The following is a 25,359-nucleotide window of genomic DNA, read 5'->3' on the forward strand; positions in this document are numbered from 1 at the left end:
TTGTTAAGAGATATAAAATAATAAAATAACTAGATAGGTACATTTCCTGAAGAAAATGTGAGTGGTGCTTGCCGTGGCAAAACTCGTGAAACAGCATGTTGTAACTTGAAAAGAACAAAAATTATGGTCATAAATAAATCAACCCAGAAGTCTGTACGATTTTCTGGTGCAGAAATATGTGATTTGTTACTCGGTTGCTAGGGTAAGCCCATGTGGTTGCTATGCAGTTACCAAGGTAATACAATACATGGCTCCTTTCCATCCTGAGTGAAATAAGTCAACCCGGAAGTCTGTAGTGTTTTCTGGTGCAGAGATATGTGATTTGTTACTCGGTTGCTAGGGTAACCCCATCTGGTTGCTAGGCAGTTACCATAGTGATACTAATCAAGTGTCCTTGCCATCCTGATTGAAATAAATCAACCCAGAAGTCTGTACGCTTTTCTGATGCAGAGATATGTGATTTGTTACTCGGTTGCTAGGGTAACCCCATGTGGTTGCTAGGCAGTTACCATAGTGATACTAATCAAGTGTCCTTGCCATCCTGATTGAAATAAATCAACCCAGAAGTCTCTATGTTTTCTGATGCAGAGATATGTGATTTGTTACTTGGTTGCTAGGGTAACCCCATCTGGTTGCTAGGCAGTTACCATAGTGATACTAATGAAGTCTCCTTGCCATCCTGATTGAAATAAGTCAACCCGGAAGTCTCTACGCTTTTCTGATGCAGAGATATGTGATTTGTTACTCGGTTGCTAGGGTAACCCCATCTGGTTGCTAGGCAGTTACCATAGTGATACTAATCAAGTCTCCTTGCCATCCTGATTGAAATAAATCAACCCAGAAGTCTCTCTGATTTTCTGGTGCAGAGATATAGTTACTGCTAAACGGTTGCTAGGGTACTCTGTGTAGTTGCTAGGGAGTGGCTTGGCAGCTGCCAATCATGAATCTCCAAAGGCTGCTTGTCAGTATGAATGATATAAACCAACTCCCATGCCTCTGTGACATTCAGAATGGAAGATATCCCTCTATGGATTTTGGTTGTTAAGGTGCTCGACAATGGTTGCTAGGGAGGGGCTAGGAAGTGTTGATTTGATGCATGATTGGCTGTTTGCTGTCCCGAGTCAAACGAGACCACCCTTGTGTTTCTATGACACTTCTATCCGGAGATATCCCTTTGATCTGTTTCAATAGAAGTCTATGGGACTTGTTGCTAAGGTGCTCTTAATGGTTGCTAGGGCGTGGCTTGATAGCTTCACAATGATCCTGAGAGACTGATTGGTCGTCTGAGTAAAATGAGCCCACCCCTCGTCTCTATGACACTGTGATCCAGAGCTATGTTCAATACAAATCCCTATGCCTTTTCATTTCATGGGCCGCCCTACACCATTATAAGTCAATTGGGGCATTTTTGGGCAGCTCCTGCCCCCAGGGGTGCAACTTTTACCCCATATTGAGGTATGCTCTTACAGAGCCTGCCAGCCTCTTCAAATGTGGCAAATCACACGCTTCTGCGAAATCCTCGCTGGAGCTGTGACGCCACAAAGTTTGTCGCAATGTTAAGTCTATGGGATTTTTCGGCCGCTTTTTTGCCCCTGGGGCAAATACCGCACTCCGATCGCTTATAAAAGTCATAGCACACGTGTCGTCAATAGGTCGCTCGATTTGACACCTCATTCGTGGGTCTACGCCAAACGGTGCGGGACGAAGTTAGGTGTCGAATTTTGTTAAGAGATATAAAAATAAAAATAAAAATAAAAAGTATAACTAGAAAAAAAAGTTCGTCGAGACAAACTTTAAGTTGGCTTGTGAAAGTTTGGACCAGAAAGTTTGAAGAAGTTTAAAGTAGTTTGAAGTTTAAATTAGTTTAAATTAGTTTAAAGTTTAAAGTAGTTTATAGTTTAAATTAGTTTGTAGTTTAAATTAGTTTGAAGTATAAATTAGTTTGTAGTTTAAATTAGTTTGAAGTTTAAATTAGTTTAAAGTAGTTTATAGTTTAAATTAGTTTAGTTTAAATTTGTTTAAAGTAGTTTAAAGTTTAACTTAGTTGCTAGATAGATAGATAGATAGATAGATAGATAGACAGACACTCAGATAGAGAGATAGATAGATATTTACCCTCAGATAGATAGATAGATAGATCGATAGATAGATAGACATTGACCCTCAGATAGATAGATAGATAGATAGATAGATAGATATTGACCCTCAGATAGATAGATAGATAGATGGATGGATTGATTGATGGATGGATTGATCCTTGCTACCCTGAGTCCCAAGAACAAAGCCAGAAGTCTTTATGTTGTTCAGTTGCAGAGATATGTGATTTGTTACTCGGTTGCTAGGGTAACCCCATATGGTTGCTAGGCAGTTACCATAGTGATACTTATCAAGTCTTCTTGCCATCCTGATTGAAATAAATCAACCCAGAAGTCTCTACGATTTTCTGTTGCAGAGATATGTGATTTGTTACTCGGTTGCTAGGGTAACCCCATCTGGTTGTTAGGCAGTCACCATAGTGATACTTATCAAGTGTTCTTGACATCCTGATTGAAATGAACCAACCCAGAAGTCTCTACGATTTTCTGGTCCAGAGATATGTGAATTGTTACTCGGTTGCTAGGGTAACCCAATATGGTTGCTAGACCGTTACCATAGTGATACATATCAAGTCTCATTGACATCCTGATTGAAATAAATCAACCCAGAAGTCTCTATGATTTTCTGGTGCAGAGATATTTGATTTGTTACTCGGTTGCTAGGGTAACCCCATCTGGTTGCTAGGCAGTTACCTTAGTGATACTAATGAAGTGTCCTTGCCATCCTGATTGAAATAAGTCAATCCGAAGTCTCTACGCTTTTCTGATGCAGAGATATGTGATTTGTTACTCGGTTGCTAAGGTAACCCCATGTGGTTGCTAGGCAGTTACCATAGTGATACTTATCAAGTCTCCTTGCCATCCTGATTGAAATAAATCAACCCAGAAGTCTCTCTGATTTTCTGGTGCAGAGATATGTGATTTGTTACTCGGTTGCTAGGCTAACCCCATCTGGTTGTTAGGCAGTCACCATAGTGATACTTATCAAGTCTTCTTGACATCCTGATTGAAATAAACCAACCCAGAAGTCTCTACGATTTTCTGGTCCAGAGATATGTGATTTGTTACTCGGTTGCTAGGGTAACCCAATGTGGTTGCTAGGCAGTTACCATAGTGATACTTGTCAAGTCTCCTTGACATCCTGATTGAAATAAATCAACCCAGAAGTCTCTACGATTATCTGGTGCAGAGATATGTGATTTGTTACTCGGTTGCTAGGGTAACCCCATCTGGTTGCTAGGCAGTTACCATAGTGATACTTATCAAGTCTCCTTGCCATCCTGATTGAAATAAATCAACCCAGAAATCTCTCTGATTTTCTGGTGCAGAGATATGTGATTTGTTACTCGGTTGCTAGGGTAACCCCATCTGGTTGTTAGGCAGTCACCATAGTGATACTTATCAAGTCTTCTTGACATCCTGATTGAAATAAACCAACCCAGAAGTCTCTACGATTTTCTGGTCCAGAGATATGTGATTTGTTACTCGGTTGCTAGGGTAACCCAATGTGGTTGCTAGGCAGTTACCATAGTGATATTTATCAAGTCTCCTTGACATCCTGATTGAAATAAATCAACCCAGAAGTCTCTACGATTATCTGGTGCAGAGATATGTGATTTGTTACTTGGTTGCTAGGGTAACCACATCTGGTTGCTAGGCAGTTACCATAGTGATACTAATGAAGTCTCTTTGCCATCCTGATTGAAATAAGTCAATCCGAAGTCTCTACGCTTTTCTGATGCAGAGATATGTGATTTGTTACTCGGTTGCTAAGGTAACCCCATGTGGTTGCTAGGCAGTTACCATAGTGATACTTATCAAGTCTCCTTGCCATCCTGATTGAAATAAATCAACCCAGAAGTCTCTCTGATTTTCTGGTGCAGAGATATGTGATTTGTTACTCGGTTGCTAGGGTAACCCCATGTGGTTGCTAGGCAGTTACCATAGTGATACTTATCAAGTCTCCTTGCCATCCTGCTTGAAATAAATGAACCCAGAAGTCTCTCTGATTTTCTGGTGCAGAGATATAGTTATTGCTAAACGGTTGCTAGGGTACTCTGTTTAGTTGCTAGGAGTGGCTTGACAGCTGCCAATTATGAAACTCCAAAGGCTGCTTGTCAGTATGAATGATATAAACCAACTCCCATGCCTCTGTGACATTCAGAATGGAAGATATCCCTCTATGGATTTTGGTTGTTAAGGTGCTCGACAATGGTTGCTAGGGAGGGGCTAGGAAGTGTTGAGGTGATTCATGATTGGCTGTTTGCTGCCCCGAGTCAAACGAGACCACCCTTGTGTTTCTATGACACTTCTATCCGGAGATATCCCTTTGATATCTTTCATTAGAAGTCTATGGGAGTTGTTGCTAAGGTGCTTTAAATTGTTGCTAGGGCGTGGCTTGATAGCTTCACAATGATCCCGAGAGACTGATTGGTCGTCTGAGTAAAATGAGCCCGCCCCTTGTCTCTATGACACTGTGATCCAGAGCTATGTTCAATACAAAATCCCTATGCAATGAGGGAGAGAGAGAGGGAGAGATGCAGGGCTGACAGGCCCTTTTTGTCTGTGTGTGTTCCCAAATTAATGACTCTAATGAGCCGGTTCTTTTGACTCTACAGTGTGAAACATACAGTGTGACCAGTGTAGTCTGATTCCCAAATGAATGACTCTAATGATCCAGTTCTTTTGAATCTACAGTGTGAAACATACAGTGTGACCAGTGTAGTCTGATTCCCAAATGAATGACTCTAATGATCCAGTTCTTTTGAATCTACAGTGTGAAACATACAGTGTGACCAGTGTAGTCTGATTCCCAAATTAATGACTCTAATGAGCCAGTTCTTTTGAATCTACAATGTGAAACATACAGTGTGACCAGTGTAGTCTGATTCCCAAATTAATGACTCTAATGATCCAGTTCTTTTGAATCTACAATGTGAAACATACAGTGTGACCAGTGTAGTCTGATTCCCAAATTAATGACTCTAATGAGCCAGTTCTTTTGAATCTACAATGTGAAACATACAGTGTGACCAGTTTAGTCTGATTCCCAAATGAATGACTCTAATGAGCCAGTTCTACAGTGTAGTGTTAAAAAGTTTAACTTAGTTGCTAGATAGATAGATAGATAGATAGATAGATAGATAGATAGATAGATAGATAGATATTTACCCTTAGATATATAGAGAGATAGATATAGATAGATAGAGAGAGAGAGATAGATATTTACCCTCAGATAGATAGATAGATAGATAGATAGATAGATAGATAGATAGATAGATAGATAGATAGATAGATATTGACCCTCAGATAGATGCTAGCACGCTTTTAGCATGTTTTAGTGTGTGGCTAGGAAGATTTTAGGTCATTACTTTTGGCTGCTTGATAAAAGAAATCCTCTGAGGGAGAGAGAGAGGGAGAGATGCAGGGCTGACAGGCCCTTTTTGTCTGTGTGTGTGAAAATGTCAGTTGAATTTGAATTTCTGAACATTCCACAATGTTAAGTCAATGGGAGTTTTTTCCGAGTTTGATCATCATTTTTAGGAAAACCGTAAGTCCGAACAGTTAGAAAAGATATAGCACACTATTCGGGATTAGTCTGAAGGTCTGTGCCGAGTTTGGTGCCTGTAGCTTAAAAGCTCTAGGAGGAGTTAGTCTTGGTAATTTTAGTCTCAGAAGAATAATAATAACTAGAAAAAAAAGTTCGTCGAGACAAACTTTAAGTTGGCTTGTGAAAGTTTGGACCAGAAAGTTTGAAGAAGTTTAAAGTAGTTTGAAGTTTAAATTAGTTTAAATTAGTTTAAAGTTTAAAGTAGTTTATAGTTTAAATTAGTTTGTAGTTTAAATTAGTTTGAAGTATAAATTAGTTTGTAGTTTAAATTAGTTTGAAGTTTAAATTAGTTTAAAGTAGTTTATAGTTTAAATTAGTTTAGTTTAAATTTGTTTAAAGTAGTTTAAAGTTTAACTTAGTTGCTAGATAGATAGATAGATAGATAGATAGATAGATAGATAGATAGATAGATAGACAGACACTCAGATAGAGAGATAGATAGATATTTACCCTCAGATAGATAGATAGATAGATCGATAGATAGATAGACATTGACCCTCAGATAGATAGATAGATAGATAGATAGATAGATAGATATTGACCCTCAGATAGATAGATAGATAGATGGATGGATTGATTGATGGATGGATTGATCCTTGCTACCCTGAGTCCCAAGAACAAAGCCAGAAGTCTTTATGTTGTTCAGTTGCAGAGATATGTGATTTGTTACTCGGTTGCTAGGGTAACCCCATATGGTTGCTAGGCAGTTACCATAGTGATACTTATCAAGTCTTCTTGCCATCCTGATTGAAATAAATCAACCCAGAAGTCTCTACGATTTTCTGTTGCAGAGATATGTGATTTGTTACTCGGTTGCTAGGGTAACCCCATCTGGTTGTTAGGCAGTCACCATAGTGATACTTATCAAGTGTTCTTGACATCCTGATTGAAATGAACCAACCCAGAAGTCTCTACGATTTTCTGGTCCAGAGATATGTGAATTGTTACTCGGTTGCTAGGGTAACCCAATATGGTTGCTAGACCGTTACCATAGTGATACATATCAAGTCTCATTGACATCCTGATTGAAATAAATCAACCCAGAAGTCTCTATGATTTTCTGGTGCAGAGATATTTGATTTGTTACTCGGTTGCTAGGGTAACCCCATCTGGTTGCTAGGCAGTTACCTTAGTGATACTAATGAAGTGTCCTTGCCATCCTGATTGAAATAAGTCAATCCGAAGTCTCTACGCTTTTCTGATGCAGAGATATGTGATTTGTTACTCGGTTGCTAAGGTAACCCCATGTGGTTGCTAGGCAGTTACCATAGTGATACTTATCAAGTCTCCTTGCCATCCTGATTGAAATAAATCAACCCAGAAGTCTCTCTGATTTTCTGGTGCAGAGATATGTGATTTGTTACTCGGTTGCTAGGCTAACCCCATCTGGTTGTTAGGCAGTCACCATAGTGATACTTATCAAGTCTTCTTGACATCCTGATTGAAATAAACCAACCCAGAAGTCTCTACGATTTTCTGGTCCAGAGATATGTGATTTGTTACTCGGTTGCTAGGGTAACCCAATGTGGTTGCTAGGCAGTTACCATAGTGATACTTGTCAAGTCTCCTTGACATCCTGATTGAAATAAATCAACCCAGAAGTCTCTACGATTATCTGGTGCAGAGATATGTGATTTGTTACTCGGTTGCTAGGGTAACCCCATCTGGTTGCTAGGCAGTTACCATAGTGATACTTATCAAGTCTCCTTGCCATCCTGATTGAAATAAATCAACCCAGAAATCTCTCTGATTTTCTGGTGCAGAGATATGTGATTTGTTACTCGGTTGCTAGGGTAACCCCATCTGGTTGTTAGGCAGTCACCATAGTGATACTTATCAAGTCTTCTTGACATCCTGATTGAAATAAACCAACCCAGAAGTCTCTACGATTTTCTGGTCCAGAGATATGTGATTTGTTACTCGGTTGCTAGGGTAACCCAATGTGGTTGCTAGGCAGTTACCATAGTGATATTTATCAAGTCTCCTTGACATCCTGATTGAAATAAATCAACCCAGAAGTCTCTACGATTATCTGGTGCAGAGATATGTGATTTGTTACTTGGTTGCTAGGGTAACCACATCTGGTTGCTAGGCAGTTACCATAGTGATACTAATGAAGTCTCTTTGCCATCCTGATTGAAATAAGTCAATCCGGAAGTCTCTACGCTTTTCTGATGCAGAGATATGTGATTTGTTACTCGGTTGCTAAGGTAACCCCATGTGGTTGCTAGGCAGTTACCATAGTGATACTTATCAAGTCTCCTTGCCATCCTGATTGAAATAAATCAACCCAGAAGTCTCTCTGATTTTCTGGTGCAGAGATATGTGATTTGTTACTCGGTTGCTAGGGTAACCCCATGTGGTTGCTAGGCAGTTACCATAGTGATACTTATCAAGTCTCCTTGCCATCCTGCTTGAAATAAATGAACCCAGAAGTCTCTCTGATTTTCTGGTGCAGAGATATAGTTATTGCTAAACGGTTGCTAGGGTACTCTGTTTAGTTGCTAGGGAGTGGCTTGACAGCTGCCAATTATGAAACTCCAAAGGCTGCTTGTCAGTATGAATGATATAAACCAACTCCCATGCCTCTGTGACATTCAGAATGGAAGATATCCCTCTATGGATTTTGGTTGTTAAGGTGCTCGACAATGGTTGCTAGGGAGGGGCTAGGAAGTGTTGAGGTGATTCATGATTGGCTGTTTGCTGCCCCGAGTCAAACGAGACCACCCTTGTGTTTCTATGACACTTCTATCCGGAGATATCCCTTTGATATCTTTCATTAGAAGTCTATGGGAGTTGTTGCTAAGGTGCTTTAAATTGTTGCTAGGGCGTGGCTTGATAGCTTCACAATGATCCCGAGAGACTGATTGGTCGTCTGAGTAAAATGAGCCCGCCCCTTGTCTCTATGACACTGTGATCCAGAGCTATGTTCAATACAAAATCCCTATGCAATGAGGGAGAGAGAGAGGAGAGATGCAGGGCTGACAGGCCCTTTTTGTCTGTGTGTGTTCCCAAATTAATGACTCTAATGAGCCGGTTCTTTTGACTCTACAGTGTGAAACATACAGTGTGACCAGTGTAGTCTGATTCCCAAATGAATGACTCTAATGATCCAGTTCTTTGAATCTACAGTGTGAAACATACAGTGTGACCAGTGTAGTCTGATTCCCAAATGAATGACTCTAATGATCCAGTTCTTTTGAATCTACAGTGTGAAACATACAGTGTGACCAGTGTAGTCTGATTCCCAAATTAATGACTCTAATGAGCCAGTTCTTTTGAATCTACAATGTGAAACATACAGTGTGACCAGTGTAGTCTGATTCCCAAATTAATGACTCTAATGATCCAGTTCTTTTGAATCTACAATGTGAAACATACAGTGTGACCAGTGTAGTCTGATTCCCAAATTAATGACTCTAATGAGCCAGTTCTTTTGAATCTACAATGTGAAACATACAGTGTGACCAGTTTAGTCTGATTCCCAAATGAATGACTCTAATGAGCCAGTTCTACAGTGTAGTGTTAAAAAGTTTAACTTAGTTGCTAGATAGATAGATAGATAGATAGATAGATAGATAGATAGATAGATAGATAGATAGATAGATATTTACCCTTAGATATATGAGAGATAGATATAGATAGATAGAGAGAGAGAGATAGATATTTACCCTCAGATAGATAGATAGATAGATAGATAGATAGATAGATAGATAGATAGATATTTAGATAGATAGATAGATATTGACCCTCAGATAGATGCTAGCACGTTTTTAGCATGTTTTAGTGTGTGGCTAGGAAGATTTTAGGTCATTACTTTTGGCTGCTTGATAAAAGAAATCCTCTGAGGGAGAGAGAGAGGGAGAGATGCAGGGCTGACAGGCCCTTTTTGTCTGTGTGTGTGAAAATGTCAGTTGGAATTTGAATTTCTGAACATTCCGCAATGTTAAGTCAATGGGAGTTTTTTCCGAGTTTGATCATCATTTTTAGGAAAACCGTAAGTCCGATCAGTTAGAAAAGATATAGCACACTATTCGGGATTAGTCTGAAGGTCTGTGCCGAGTTTGGTGCCTGTAGCTTAAAAGCTCTAGGAGGAGTTAGTCTTGGTAATTTTAGTCTCAGAAGAATAATAATAATAATAATAATAATAATAAGTTTAAATAGGATTTCAGTAAGTTGGCTCTCACAAGCCAACTTAATAATAATAATAATAATAAGTTTAAATAGGATTTCAGTAAGTTGGCTCTCACAAGCCAACTTAATAAGTATGTGAGATTACAATAGTGATGCTTTGCAAGCACCACTAATAAAAATAAAAATAATAAGTATGTGAGATTACAATAGTGATGCTTTGCAAGCACCACTAATAATAAGTATGTGAGATTACAATAGTGATGCTTTGCAAGCACCACTAATAAGTATGTGAGATTACAATAGTGATGCTTTGCAAGCACCACTAATAAGTATGTGAGATTACAATAGTGATGCTTTGCAAGCACCACTAATAATAAGTACTAATAAGTATGTGAGATTACAATAGTGATGCTTTGCAAGCACCACTAATAAGTATGTGAGATTACAATAGTGATGCTTTGCAAGCACCACTAATAAGTATGTGAGATTACAATAGTGATGCTTTGCAAGCACCACTAATGACTTGACTTGTAATTTGGGCACGATGTGGTTTACAATCATCCTACTGGAAAACCACTTCTGAATGTGCGTGATCTCCGATTCCTCAGACGACACTGTCTGTAATGGAAATCATGACATGGGCTCAGGAATACTTTGGCAAACCTTTGTCAGTCAACAGTATTCGCCGCTGCATCCACAGATACAAGTTAAGACTTTACTTTGCAAAGGAGAAGCCATACATCAACACTGTAAAGAAGCACTGCAGTCTTCTCTGGGCTCATTATCATCTGAGATGGAAAGTAGAGCAGTGGAATTATGTTTTGTGGTCCGTCGAGTCTACATTTCAAATAGTTTTTGAAAAAAATGTGTCGTGTTCTCCGGGCCAAAGAGGAAAAGTATCATATAAGCTGTCATCAGCGTCATAGGAGTATATTGTCTATCACTGTATGGGAGGTGTCAGTGCCCATGGCATGGCTAACTTGCACATCTGTGTGCGTATCACAGATACTGTCTTTTCCAGGTACGTTGCTGCATTTTCCAGCATGATGACAGAAAGCCACATACTGCCAGGATTACAAGTGCATGGCTGTGTATGAAGAGAGTTGGGTGCTAGATTGACCTGACTGCAGTCCTAATCTGTCTCTAATTGAGAATGTGTGGGGCATTGTGAAACTGTGAAAATATAGCAATGAAAGCCCCTTGTGCCGCTGAAGACCAACATTATGAATTAATGGGGGGAAAATTCTGTTTGCTAAACTTAACAAACTTGTGTCTTCCCTGTCAAAACGCTTAATAAGTGCAAAGATCCAATGTTGGCATACTGATAAATGAATGAGTGTACTGTATTTAAGCAGTCAGCTCACCCTATTCTCTGGTCATCTGGTCTTCTCATCTCAATGGTATGCAGAGGTCCGTTGAGATTCACCACATAAAGAGAGATGATGGGGTTCTCCTCTCCTGCCTGGAAAACAGATGTCCATGCATAATAAACATTCACCTTCAACACTAAATCTTTTTACCACATTTCATGTCTTTACCTTAGGGTAGTGATACTGTCTCGCTGTAGGGTACACAGAGCCAGTGAACATTGGAAGCTCCATCTTGGGCACCAGTGTGTCATTGATAGTGGCGTATGCGAGTCTGGCTCCATCTGGAGACCACCAGTGGGCAATATGGTACTTAAAGATCTCCGCTGTAAGAGAAAGATTAAAGAGTTTCTCTCAGTTATATTTCACAGCAGTTCACTCACTCGAATAATTGCAGGAATAGTACAAATAAATCATCGGTGACACGATGTCTCAAAGGTCTCATTCCAACTACATCCATACTTCCATTTCCATTCGGACACAGTCCATGCACTTGGTGTGGTTAAAAGCATCTCTACGTAACCACCTGTTTCTGTATCTTTGCTTCCCCCACACAGAGGCTGTAGGGAAGGTTCTGGACCATAAATCACAGGGCGTGCGTAATCTCAGCTGCGCTGGTGAGAGAGAGAACGCCAACCCTCTCTATCAAGTGCACATTCTCTTCCACAATCTCAGGAAAAAGCTATTTCTACAGTCCACCCAAGGCTGTAGAAAAGGGACTGACCCATCTTCCTGAGCTGAAATGGCAAGCAAGTGGCACAATCAGCAGAGTTCTGTTTACTTCATCACACAATGCTGGTGTGAATGTGTTCAGAGAGCTTGAGGTTGAGATTTGAGGCTTCAGACAGATATTATGTCAACAGAGAGAGACTTATCTTGCACACTGTCTTATCACACAATTTTCAATAATTGCATTATGTGTTGAAGTTTAGTCATTAAACTCTATATGGCTCAATATGATAGGCCCTTTGAACATCTAATCTGTTAGCCATTTGTCTTGCATACTTCATTGCTCAATGTGACAATTCCAGTGATAATCTGATAATCAGTGATCATCTAGTGTACTCACTTTTTCTCTAGCATTTCAATTGCCTCAGATGTTCGCAGGTAAACTGGTTTCACTGCAGCGTGCTATGAGTGTTAGCTCTATGAAAACCTCCTCCTCCCCAGCACCACCTGTCTAGATCTGATTCAAAGGGGATTATAGGTATGTCTAATTATGCAGCAGCACCATGTCCAACATGCTTGATGCAGTATGTTTTATATAAGTTATTGTGTAGCAGCATCTCTTACATGCTTGACACAGCATGTCTGTTGCAGTAGCAGTAGCCAGTCTTTGTACTTGGCAGCATCGTTAGCAGATATAGCTTGCCAAGACCAAACCTACAAATATATATATATATATTAGGGCTGTCAATGGATTAAAATTTGTAATCGAATTAATTACATGGTGTCCCGATTAATTAATCGTGATTAATCGCATATACAAATATTTGCTGAGAAAGCCCCTCATATATTAATAATTCAATATATAATGATGAAATAAGTATACATAGTTAACTTTAAATATTAAAAATTATATATATATATATATATATATATATATATATATATATATATATATATAAAATAAAAAATATTCAGATAATTAAAATGCATTACATTCCTGTAGCAGAAGAGTTAATAATTGATAAGACAATACAAAAAGCGGCTTTAGAATACAATGTATTGTTTACTACCACATTATTGATCATAAGTCAATCATTGGCACACAGTTCACAGCAATCCATTTCACAAGTGAATATGTCAATCAGCTGGAGATTTATTGTGAGGGCTTGTTTAAGAGCCCGTCAATCTACACCTGCATCAGACATGCTTGTGTAGCGTCTCGGGTGCGTCGGATCATAAACATAAAATGTTTAGGTCACTGTGTCAAGTTAAATATAGTTTAATACTCAATCTTTAAACACATCTTGAGATCCCTTATTTCGCATTTGCACTCCCTCAAGTGTTTTGAACGCAAGAACGTAACGCATGTTTGTGTTGTTCTGCCTACTGAAGTGTTTTCTTCACTGTATAAACTGTGTGTTGCTCATACAGCTTAAATGTCACTTACTACCCTTTGGAGTAAGCAGGTGGTACTACAAGCTTGCATTTCTCAGGAATCTTCCTCATTATGGTGTGATTAATTGCATACATTGTTTTACACGTTATTTTTTGTCAAATTAATTGCACTGAATTAACACGTTAAATCGACAGCCCTAATATATATATATATATATATATATATATTCCACTTAAACACAAGTTATACATGTTAAATATTTTATTTCAAGACATTTCTCAGGGTTCCATCCCTAAAGTCCTCTTGTGTAAAGAACTAGTTATTTATGGCACTGATTAAGTAGCCTATTCCACAATGAATAGAACAGAACGCAGGAGTCTTGAGACGAGATTTTAACAGTTTTGAACACATAAAAACAGATCACTCCTACACGAGACACTGAACAAAGGTCAAACACATCCTTCAAGCATGTTTACATAAAAAAATAATAAAAATAATAAAAAAAAACAGCTCAGACAGTCACAAAAACATGTTTGTGTAAAAGATCCCTTTGTTCAGAAAGAACATTTCAAAGTGATACAGAACTTTAACAAACCCAGAACTACCGTGCATTTAATTAGAAAATTAGACTGCCCCTTGGAACAGCTGTCAATCAAAAATAATGAAGGATTCAACAATGCTGTGGTATAGAGTGCAGGGATCTGGATAAAGTGATGAGTGGTATCATAGTCCGTCCATAATAACTGGCATCTGAGATTCTTGCATAACTGCTACTATTCTAGGGGGACACATTTCTGGTTGTGCATTACTGACACATTTCCTGTGTTTTTGTTTTCTTGAATGTAATCAGTACCTTTTTGGTGCCACCATATACCTACAAATGTTACCATGTTTACCAGCTTTACATGGTTGAGACATGACAAAATGGATATAACTTTGCACAGTCAATGTTGGTTAGCGATTTATTCACACTAACCTCATGTTAACACACACGATGTTGTATTTTTGTGGTTATATGTTTAAAACAGTATTTATTTGAACATTAATCTTCAATCCATTGACATCCATTGTGAGTGCATTACTACACATGATTTTGTCAATATAATTGTTTTGGTAAACTCATCTCTCTCTTCATCCCTGTTGTTTTTGTCTCTCTCTGTCTGCACTTTATTCTCTCAAACAAACACATACCCACAAACACACACACACACACACACACACACACACACACACACACACACACACACACACACACACACACACACACACACACACACACATACACAGCAGTGAGAGAGGAAGCTTGTTGTGCTGTTGATTGCTCACACGGGGAGGTTTAATGGCAGAGCTGGATGACTGATGAAACAGGAGTGTGTGTTCTGAGAGGTAGAGGACAGAAGAGAAGAACACACACACACACACACAGTTGTCCTCTTTAATCAGAGGACACAGCTGGAGAATCGGGGACAAATGAGCAGATGGTTTGTGTCATGAAACTTTACTGTTTAGAAGAGTGAGTCTTCATTATATCAACACAAAAATAGCGCAAAAGTCATCGTAGACACACTCCTAACACAACGGCTGATCTAAACAGTAGGCTATCAAAAATTATTCTATTTAATAAGATACCTTGTTTTTTATAAGACAATCCCAGAATGTGTTGTGATGAGCTCAGTGAAAAAATCGAGTCGAGGAAAACAACAGTTTTTATTAAGTACTGAAATGTTGCAATAGTTGCAAAAGAAGTGTAATTTTAACACAATGTTTTGCCCAATATTTGTGTGTGGTATGTATTGTTGTGCTTAGTAGAGTATCAAGTTTGTTTCCTCATTTGTAAGTCGCTTTGGATACAACCTTTGCTAAATGTCTAAATGTAAATCTAATTATAAGTTGTTAGCTTAGCAACATGCTATCAGCTTGGCTAGGCTATCACTAAACACTTACACAAATATCTGCTTCACCAATGACAGATCAATCAAACCTGCCCATCGATCATGTGATATCACACCAGCACGTCTTCCTATGTCTATTAACAGCACATCTCGAAGATTCTCATTTAAATTCAGAAGACTCCTAACAAACATGACTTTAGTGAATCAATGATTGAATGACAAATTAAAAATACTCTCATTTGTTGCCACCTACTGGAGTAAATATGCATTCTCTGTAAATGTTCACTGAATGGATCAGTGAATAAAATAAAAAATCCCCAGCACTTTTTGGAAAGCCACAAACAGGGAGATGCAGAGAGTTACAAACAGTAAAGCGCCCCAGCACTCTTGGCATACCTCTCATCCTATCAGATTTGTGGACCGTAACTAACTTTTTTATCCACAGATTTCCTCTAACCACTGGACGGCACACTAATGATTCTAATGATTCTTGCCACTGGACTGTTTATTGCTTTCAGATCTCTATAAGAAGCAAGACAACAACTACCAATATACGAGACTTCCAGACTGAGAATAACACTTGCTCTGATATTTAATATGAAATTACATAACTTCAGTTTCAATGTGACTGACTCTAAGTGTCCAAATACTCTGTGGGGCCATTGTAAGTCAGTTTAGTACAGTAGCTCATTTCAAAATCTAAATGGCAATAGGGGGCAGTAGAGAGCCTTAGTAAAACACTTCAGTCTATACTGTAATGACACTTCAGAACTGAACACACACACAACTTTAATCAGGTGAATGATCTAAAGAAGGCAGAGTACATGGGAAACAGGTCAAACTAGTTATCAGAAAAACATGAAGCTGTCAGCATATCATAATATCCTCAAAGACAGCCTCTGAGATTCTTGTTTAAGAGAGACTGGAAAACAAAAATGAAACAATCTTAACGTCTCTCTGTTAGGGTTTTGGAAAACCAGAATATGGTCACCCTACTCTCTGTGTTACATTAAAATAATATTGTAGGTCATTTTACCTAATGAAAAGGACATACGAGGGCAATTACTGACTGTTAACTACAGTCTAGCAAGGCAGCATCAAGGAGCCTCATAAGGGTCTGATTTGAAACGCTTGACATAGACAGAAACTCCCCTCTACATGTGTGCACACAGAGCTCCTCAAGAGAAGCACATGGCAGCACGATTCACAAATATTCCAATGGAGTTTGATGTTAGCATGTTGCTAGGCTAATGAAGTAATACTCTAAATAAAAGCCAACGTATACTTCGGGTGTGCGCGTTGCGGAAGTATGTGTGATGCAAATTGCGTCATCACCACAGCCGCTCGGTTGTGCGTGTCGTCTGCACATGCACAGGCCATTGACTGTACTAAAAGAGTGCCACAAAGCAGTTGTAGTGCACATGCATCGAACGTATTCCTATTTGTTTGCAGTCAGAAAAGTATACTAACAAAGGCAACGCTGTCGACCAGGCGCGAGGTGATTCGGAAAACAAGTCAAAAATACACAACACCCATAAAGAAGTATTGGGAGAAATTTTAGTTAGATTAGGTAGACTGTTTTTTTTTATCTATATTCTTCTTGGATTTCCCTTTGTGTTCTGGGATCTTTCAAAGGTAACACGCACTGCTGCTATCGATGTTGCCTTTGAATTAGGCTAAAACAAGTGTTTTAGAAGGCAGCTGAATGTTGCTGTCTACCTTTTGGAACAGACTTCATTTCAAGAGCGAGCCTATGATTCTTTAATATGCTGTCTACATGAGAAGCTCACTAAAGTTTCAATGAGACCAAGTGAGATCAGTGATCTGAATGAGAATGCGATGATGTGTCTGAAAAATCAAAATTCAGTGTTATTGGGAAAGCAGATTAAACTCCTCCTTTAATTTTATATGGTCTCATCAAAAGGCCAAAATTCTATGCAGGGTACATAGGACATTGTTACAGACTCTGTAAAAGAGTTTTAATGGTCCAGGCTAAAAGACTTTGGTTAGGGTATATTTAAAGAGCATAATGATTGACAAGTAGAGTAGCTAATCACTTGGACTGCTTGCTGGGTATCAGTGATGTGGCCTGCAGGTCCAGCATTTTTAGGTCTTATTTAATCATTTCATGTGTGTTGATCAATTGGACTGCTATCCGATTGAGTGTGCACATTCTATTTACAATTGACCACATAAAGGTGTCTCTGACATAGTTCCGTTTGGGAAAAGTAAAGTTTATGTACGGGGCTTGAACAACCTTGAATAAACTATGTTCGCAAACACCACAGTTACAATATAGCTCAAAGATTTTGTGTTTCCCAAAACTGTAGATCTGATGAACATTCGCAAACAGTAGAGCTGCATAATAGTTTTAAACATTATAATCACAATTATTCTGTCATTTGGGAACATTTGAGACAACTAGTTTGAAGTCATGTTTTGCCCATGCTTTACTGCCAATAGAAAATGTTTCTTAGATCTCATCAGGGGCATAGGAGCCATTATACGTGGGGGGGACATGTCCCCCCCACATTTCAAAATCTAAGTTTTGTCCCCCCCCCACTATTTCCCAATGTAAGATTTTGTATTGCATTGCCTGCCTATCTCTGCCAATTTCGGAGTCTCCAAATGAATCCATTCTGTAACTTTTAAATAGGCCTACGCCCAATTCAAAGTCACGTTGCTCGCGGTTCTAGACAGATCCGCAGACTGTACGCTCCACAAAGTTGCGTTCAGACGTTCAGCTGTTTTCTTCAGCAGTCTGTTCAAGTTGCAGCTGACAGCCTGTTCTGCATCTAAAAGTAAAACCTCCCACACTTGTCTGTCTGGAGTAAAGTTTTATAAAATCTTCTTGACTGACAGATCGCGTTCCTTCATCGTTTTGTCGCTATGGTTACACACACACACACACACACACACACACACACACACACACACACACACACACACACACACACACACACCGTTGGCGGTGCACTCAAAGTCATCTGTCAGTTGTGCAGTTACCCAAAATCTCATGAATGAAGTTAAAACCCTTCATGTCACTGGATGAAATAAAATCGACTAGCAAAAATACAGGAGGCCGCCTTACAAACGAGTGTGTGAGGAGGATATTGTAATTTCGCCGTAAGGTTTTGATAGCGTCATTTATTTATAAGGAGGGCAACACTCCAGTCCAGGAGGTGGCACTAATGCACCTAAAAACGGTTTATTTATGTATGCTTCGGCAGCCGGTGTTTTTATTTCTTGTATGTAAATCTAGTATGATGTAAATGTGAGGCAAGTTAACGTAGGAAAGAAAACGTGGAAGTAAAAATACTGAAATAAATACTGATAACATATTTTGGGCGGTTTTGTTTGCATTTTGGCGGTTTTTGAACAGTTTTTGGGCTAATTCAGCCGATGAAATGGCAGATTGCTGGTTTTCAGTTTGATCATCGGTTTTGTTGTATTTTGAAACTGTCAAATATAGCCTTAGAAGCAAACTATCTAATTTGATGTGGTGTAAAACAGGCAAATGTTAGCTAATTAGTTAACTAGCTATATGCTATCAAAGCTGATGAACAGCCAAGAGTGTGTGAATGTGCCATTGATACGTGTCCATAAACTATGTAGAAGTAACATTAGTCACAAATTGTTCACACAGAGATGAGCATCCTACAGTACTTTAAGAGGAAAAGGACAGAGGAGAACGGGCTTGTAAGTTTAATGGATAGCTACATACAGTATATTCTAAAATTCACATAGTAAAAGCACTTTAGATCAAATTAGGCCAACGGCATGTCATCAGAGTTTGCATTGAAACCAGTTCTGTGTCCCCAAACATTTGTTACTTTCCTAGACAGGATATGAAGAGACCACAGAACAGGGAGAGTTAGGGCCAAGTGAGACACAGGTAATGGGAATATAACAGAATGCTCATTTGTGTAGGATAACAGAATACATTGGTACTGTGTCCAGCTAATTTAACTAGTTGTTCTTATGATTAATATACAGGTGCTGGTCATATAATTAGAATATCATCAAAAAGTTGATTTATTTCAGTAATTCCATTCAAAAAGTGAAACTTGGATATTATATTCATTCATTACACACAGACTGATATATTTCAAATGTTTATTTCATTTAACTGTGAGGATTAAAACTGACAACTAATGAAAATACCAAATTCAGTATCTCCGAAAATTAGAATATTACTTAAGACCAATACAAAAAAAAAGATTTTTAGAAATGTTGGCCAACTGAAAAGTATGAACATGTAAAGTATGAGCATGTACAGCACTCAATACTTAGTTGGGGCTCCTTTTGCCTGAATTACTGCAGCAATGCGGCGTGGCATGGAGTCGATCAGTCTGTGGCACTGCTCGGGTGTTATGAGAGCCCAGGTTGCTCTGATAGTGGCCTTCAGCTCTTCTGCATTGTTGGGTCTGGCGTATTGCATCTTCCTCTTCACAATACCCCATAGATTTTCTATTGGGTTAAGGTCAGGCGAGTTTGCTGGCCAATTAAGAACAGGGATACCATGGTCCTTAAACCAGGTACTGGTAGCTTTGGCACTGTATGCAGGTGCCAAGTCCTGTTGGAAAATGAAATCTGCATCTCCATAACGTTGGTCAGCAGCAGGAAGCATGAAGTGCTCTAAAACTTCCTGGTAAACTTCAGAAAACACAGTGGACCAACACCAGCAGATGACATGGCACCCCAAACCATCACTGACTGTGGAAACTTTACACTGGACTTCAAGCAACGTGGATTGTGTGCCTCTCCTCTCTTCCTCCAGACTCTGGGACCTTGGTTTCCAAATGAGATGCAAAATTTGCTCTCATCAGAAAAGAGGACTTTGGTCCACTGTGCTTTATTAAATCCAGAGTCAACGCAGCCATCTACCAGGACATTTTCAGAGCACTTCATGCTTGCTTCATTTTCTGGCAGGATTTGCACCTGCCCACACTGCCAAAAGAACCAAAAGCTGGTTCAATGACCATGGTATTACTGTTTAACTACTGTGTGATATCATGTAATATTCTATTTTTTTGGGATTTTGATTTCATGGGTTTCATAAGCTGTAAGCCATAATCATCAAAATTATAACAAATAAAGGCTTGAAATATCTCACTTTGCATGTAATGAGTCTATATAATATATTAGTTTCACCTGTTAAGTTGAATTCTTGAAATAAATCAACTTTTTGATGATATTCTAATTTTATGACCAGCACCTGTATATATTTGAATGTAAAATGAGTTTATCGCTGAAGCTTTATAATGATAAGCCACGCTAAGTAAAGTGGCTTTTTATGATAACAATTTATAGAGTTTGATTTGTGTTATCAACATCAACTCAGTCTCCATCCATCACCAGGCTCTGCCTCAGCCTTTCTCCATTGCCAACCTCTTTATCACAAGGCTCTGTCCCAGCCCGATCATCTTCTAAATGGTGTGTTTTCATTTATGTGTTCTTTATTAAATAAAGTATGTTTTTGTACAGTTCATGGTATGTAGTAATTTGGTTGTAGTTATATTAGATTGCCTCTCTCTGTTTTTATAATCTACCCAGTCTGTCACTGTATATACCCTCTTACAACCAAACTAAGTAGTACAGTCTGTTCCGAAAAGTCATTAGAAATGAGCATTTAAGTGCTTTATATATATTAAAAATATTTTAAAAAGCGGGGAATTTCCCCCGAACCCCCCTAGCATTTCCTGTCCCCCCAGGTTAAAAATTTGTCCTACGCCCCTGGATCTCATTGTACTGTATTTGTTTCTGGCCCACCTTTGTTCACACCTTTACAGACAGATGCAAATAACAATGCAGACTAGAGATCATTACAATACACATAATCCTTCATGTTGCTCTGTGGGGTGTTCACATGCTACATTGTTGTGTGGGAAATCCACCCCAGATGCCTTGACACTTTGATGCGTGTCTTCTTGTATGTGTTTCAAACCTCCGGAGGTGGTTTGAAAGATCAGATTGCTTTCCATTTCGAATGCGTCTTGGAGGGAATTTACACTTGGTCTTTTTGTGATTGGATAGCTATCCGATCAGTCAAAATGCTTGGCGTGACCAAGTGTAAATACCCCCGTTGGCTCCCATTGGTTCCAAATGCCACCTTCAGCACTTGTGGTCCAACTTCATCCACATTTATGTGGTGTAATGCTACATAGACAGTCAGGTAGTAGTCCACTCTGAAGTCCAAACTAGAACAGGCTTGTCAAAAGGGCACATCGAGGGGGAATAGTGGCTGCAAAGGGCATGCATGTGAGCACCCTGCTGTCTCGTGGACTTCACAGACATGTGCGGACAAATGCAACATTGTGATTGAGTTCATTTCTTCAGTAAACCAGACGTCTGCAATAGCAAAAGCTACTTCTGGTTCACTGATTATCCAGTGGTAATTAAACCTCAGCATTGATTATGCAGACTGATTGAGGTAATTAATATCCTCAAGGCAAGAGATGAACTACTCTGAGAAACCACACTCACAACAATATACCAATCTACACTGTTGATCTGCAAATTATAGAGAAGAGAGTTTGTAGGGGTGAGGTTGATTTGTGTACTTCTCAAAATAACTTTCAACCACTTTCCAATCCCCATAAGGAAATTAACATTGTGTATCTTTCCACTTGGATGCAACTGCACACAGCTGGACGAATTAAACTGCTCTTGTAATGATGCAAATGTATTGTTTAAGCCCTTTTCGTTGGCATGGCTAATCTGAATTAACATACATTAACCTTTCTCGAAGAACATCAGGGACCGTGAGGCAGGAAGTCCAAATCCAGAAGGGTCCAGCAGGCCTAAATCCCATCCTCAATGAATGCACAGCCACCTGTTCTCCTCAACGCATAGAAAAGACTGAGGATTTGTATTCAACAGCCTCAGACTGCACATTAATCATTCATCAGTAGATTTGTTGGTGAATGGAACGTACAGCATTTCAAGAGCTGTACAGCATTCACATAAACACTGACAGACTGCAAAACCCAGAGTTGAAGAAGTCAAGGTCAGTTCATATGTGTAGGGCACTTGTAAACATGGACCAACAGATTAGATCTAATCAGAACAAGTTGACTTTCTAGAGGTGTGTTCACACTTGAGTTCGGTTGCTAGTAGACATTCCTACTTGACTGCTGCACTCCAGTTGGTAGTCAAAGTATTGCATCACTGTGCATGCATCAGTGTTACTAACGAAAGGTTTTCATTAATAAAACTTAATGGAAAACATTTTAATTAAAGCTGACACATGTAATTTCTGAGTAGATGTCGACCGATATTGGTTTTTTCAGGCCGATGCCGATCTTTTGAAATCCGGGTCGGCCGATGGCCGATTAATGCTGCCGATTTATTTTGGCCGATATTTGGCCGATATGTGCTTGTTTTTAACCTCTTATTTGAACCTTTTATTTGAAAGATAAAATGTAACACAAATAATTACTTAAGCTAGACAAAATTTCTCAACAAATACATTTATTGAACACTTGACCAATCTGCACTTGTACACTTAAAATGAAAAATGTATAATGTAAAAACATATTGTATAATGTTGTGGAGCGGAGGGGGGCGGGGCCGGTCGGAATATCGCGCGCCCGGTCCCCAATCAGCCTGATGAGGCGCGCGAGGGATAAAGGCGGCCGGTGACGATTGTTCGAGAGAGAGAGAATTACGGACATGTCCGTCATGTGTGTTTGTTTATGTGTTTTTGAGTTTAAGTTTCTCATTAAAATGTAATTTATGTTGACAAGCCGGTTCTCGCCTCCTCCTTGCCCATCCTTCAACTGTGTTACATTGGTGCTGAAACCCGGAAGGAGGAGGGATGCCCGTCGCAGAGTCCTCGACACTGCCGCCCACCCAGGGAGCGCCGCTGCCATCTGCCGGGGACGGAGTAGCCCGACCGCCCGGATGCGGGTACGGCCGTCGTCCACGGGGCAAGTGGGGACTGGATACCCCGACCGCCTGGAGCGAGGAGCCGCTGCCGGGGCGGAGGAGTGCCCTGCCGTCCCCAGAGACGCGGAGGGGTCGAGGGAAGACCGCCGTCCGCGAGGGGAGGAGGAAGAAACTCTCCGACCGCCCGAGCGGTAGAGCCGCTGCCAGGGGCGGAGGAGTGTCCCCATTTGCCGCCAGAAAAGCGGAGGCGCGTTCTACCCGCTGGGGGTCGGCGGTTTCACTCCGGTTCGCCCGGTGTTGGAGCGGCTGTCGTCCGCCTGAGTGTGGAGGAGTGTTCGAGGACCACGCGACGGTACATCAGAGAACCGGTGAGTGAGCTTTTTCTCTCTCTCCTCTCTCTCTCCCTGTCGCACCGTGTTGGCCTTTTCCCTCGCCTATTTTGTTTTTTTTTTGTTGTTGTTGTTGTCTTCCCCTCCTGTCTCCTCCCAGGGCGAGGAAGGCGGGGATGACCACGCGGGACGCAAGATACACCCCGCCCCAGGGATAGGGGGGGGTGTACGTCATGCCGGTGGCACCCCGGCCTGAGATAACGCCGGGAGGAGTGTGGAGCGGAGGGGGGTGGGGCCGGTCGGAACATTGCGCGCCCGGTCCCCAATCAGCCTGATGAGGCGCGTGAGGGATAAAGGCGGCCGGTGACGATTGTTCGAGAGAGAGAGAATTACGGACATGTCCGTCATGTGTGTTTGTTTATGTGTTTTTGAGTTTCTCATTAAAATGTAATTTATGTTGACAAGCCGGTTCTCGCCTCCTCCTTGCCCATCCTTCAACTGTGTTACAAATGTATAACAAATATATTAAATAAACAAAGCAGGTGTTACGAACTGCTCCGAGACACGAAGGTTGAGATCCAAATGCAGCTTTAATTAAGGGGCAATCCAGACACGTAATCCAATATTCAGAGCATCCAAGAGAAGCACAGGCATAACTAGGGATGGGTATCGTTAAGGTTTTAATGGTATTACCGATACTGCTAATCGATCCGGTACTTTAACGGTATTCTTAACGGTTCTTTTTGTTATATATATATATATATATATATATATATACACTCACCTAAAGGATTATTAGGAACACCTGTTCAATTTCTCATTAATGTAATTATCTAATCAACCAATCACATGGCAGTTGCTTCAATGCATTTAGGGGTGTGGTCCTGGTCAAGACCATCTCCTGAACTCCAAACTGAATGTCAGAATGGGAAAGAAAGGTGATTTAAGCAATTCTGAGCGTGGCATGGTTGTTGGTGCCAGACAGGCCGGTCTGAGTATTTCACAATCTGCTCAGTTACTGGGATTTTCACGCACAACCATTTCTAGGGTTTACAAAGAATGGTGTGAAAAGGGAAAAACATCCAGTCCTGTGGGCGAAAATGCCTTGTTGATGCTAGAGGTCAGAGGAGAATGGGCCGACTGATTCAAGCTGATAGAAGAGCAACTTTGCCTGAAATAACCACTCGTTACAACCGAGGTATGCAGCAAAGCATTTGTGAAGCCACAACACGCACAACCTTGAGGCGGATGGGCTACAACAGCAGAAGACCCCAACGGGTACCACTCATCTCCACTACAAATAGGAAAAAGAGGCTACAATTTGCAAGATTTCACCAAAATTGGACAGTTGAAGACTGGAAAAATGTTGCCTGGTCTGATGAGTCTCGATTTCTGTTGAGACATTCAGATGGTAGAGTCAGAATTTGGCGTAAACAGAATGAGAACATGGATCCATCATGCCTTGTTACCACTGTGCAGGCTGCTGGTGGTGGTGTAATGGTGTGGGGGATGTTTTCTTGGCACACTTTAGGCCCCTTAGTGCCATTTGGGCATCGTTTAAATGCCACGGCCTACCTGAGCATTGTTTCTGACCATGTCCATCCCTTTATGGCCACCATGTACCCATCCTCTGATGGCTACTTCCAGCAGGATAACGCACCATGTCACAAAGCTTGAATCATTTCAAATTGGTTTCTTGAACATGACAATGAGTTCACTGTACTAAAATGGCCCCCACAGTCACCAGATCTCAACCCAATAGAGCATCTTTGGGATGTGGTGGAATGGGAGCTTCATGCCCTGGATGTGCATCCCACAAATCTCCATCAACTGCAAGATGCTATCCTATCAATATGGGCCAACATTTCTAAAGAATGCTTTCAGCACCTTGTTGAATCAATGCCATGTAGAATTAAGGCAGTTCTGAAGGTGAAAGGGGTCAAACACAGTATTAGTATGGTGTTCCTAATAATCCT

At 40.2% G+C, this 25,359-nt stretch overlaps 1 protein-coding gene across 3 annotated transcripts in view; it reads right to left on the bottom strand.

Annotated features, from left to right (window-relative positions):
- dpp6a (dipeptidyl-peptidase 6a) overlaps positions 1-25,359 on the bottom strand; it is a 474,464-nt gene that overhangs the window by 63,026 nt on the left and 386,079 nt on the right. For all 3 annotated transcript variants that reach the window (XM_052114879.1, XM_052114878.1, XM_052114877.1), the window contains 2 exons: positions 11,379-11,533; positions 11,205-11,302 (listed from right to left, as the gene is read on the bottom strand). In XM_052114879.1, the coding sequence (XP_051970839.1) occupies positions 11,205-11,302; positions 11,379-11,533 (253 nt within the window). The remainder of the gene's footprint in view (positions 1-11,204; positions 11,303-11,378; positions 11,534-25,359) is intronic.

The sequence above is a fragment of the Xyrauchen texanus genome, chromosome 42 (assembly GCF_025860055.1).
Source record: "Xyrauchen texanus isolate HMW12.3.18 chromosome 42, RBS_HiC_50CHRs, whole genome shotgun sequence".
Lineage (NCBI taxonomy): Eukaryota > Metazoa > Chordata > Actinopteri > Cypriniformes > Catostomidae > Xyrauchen > Xyrauchen texanus.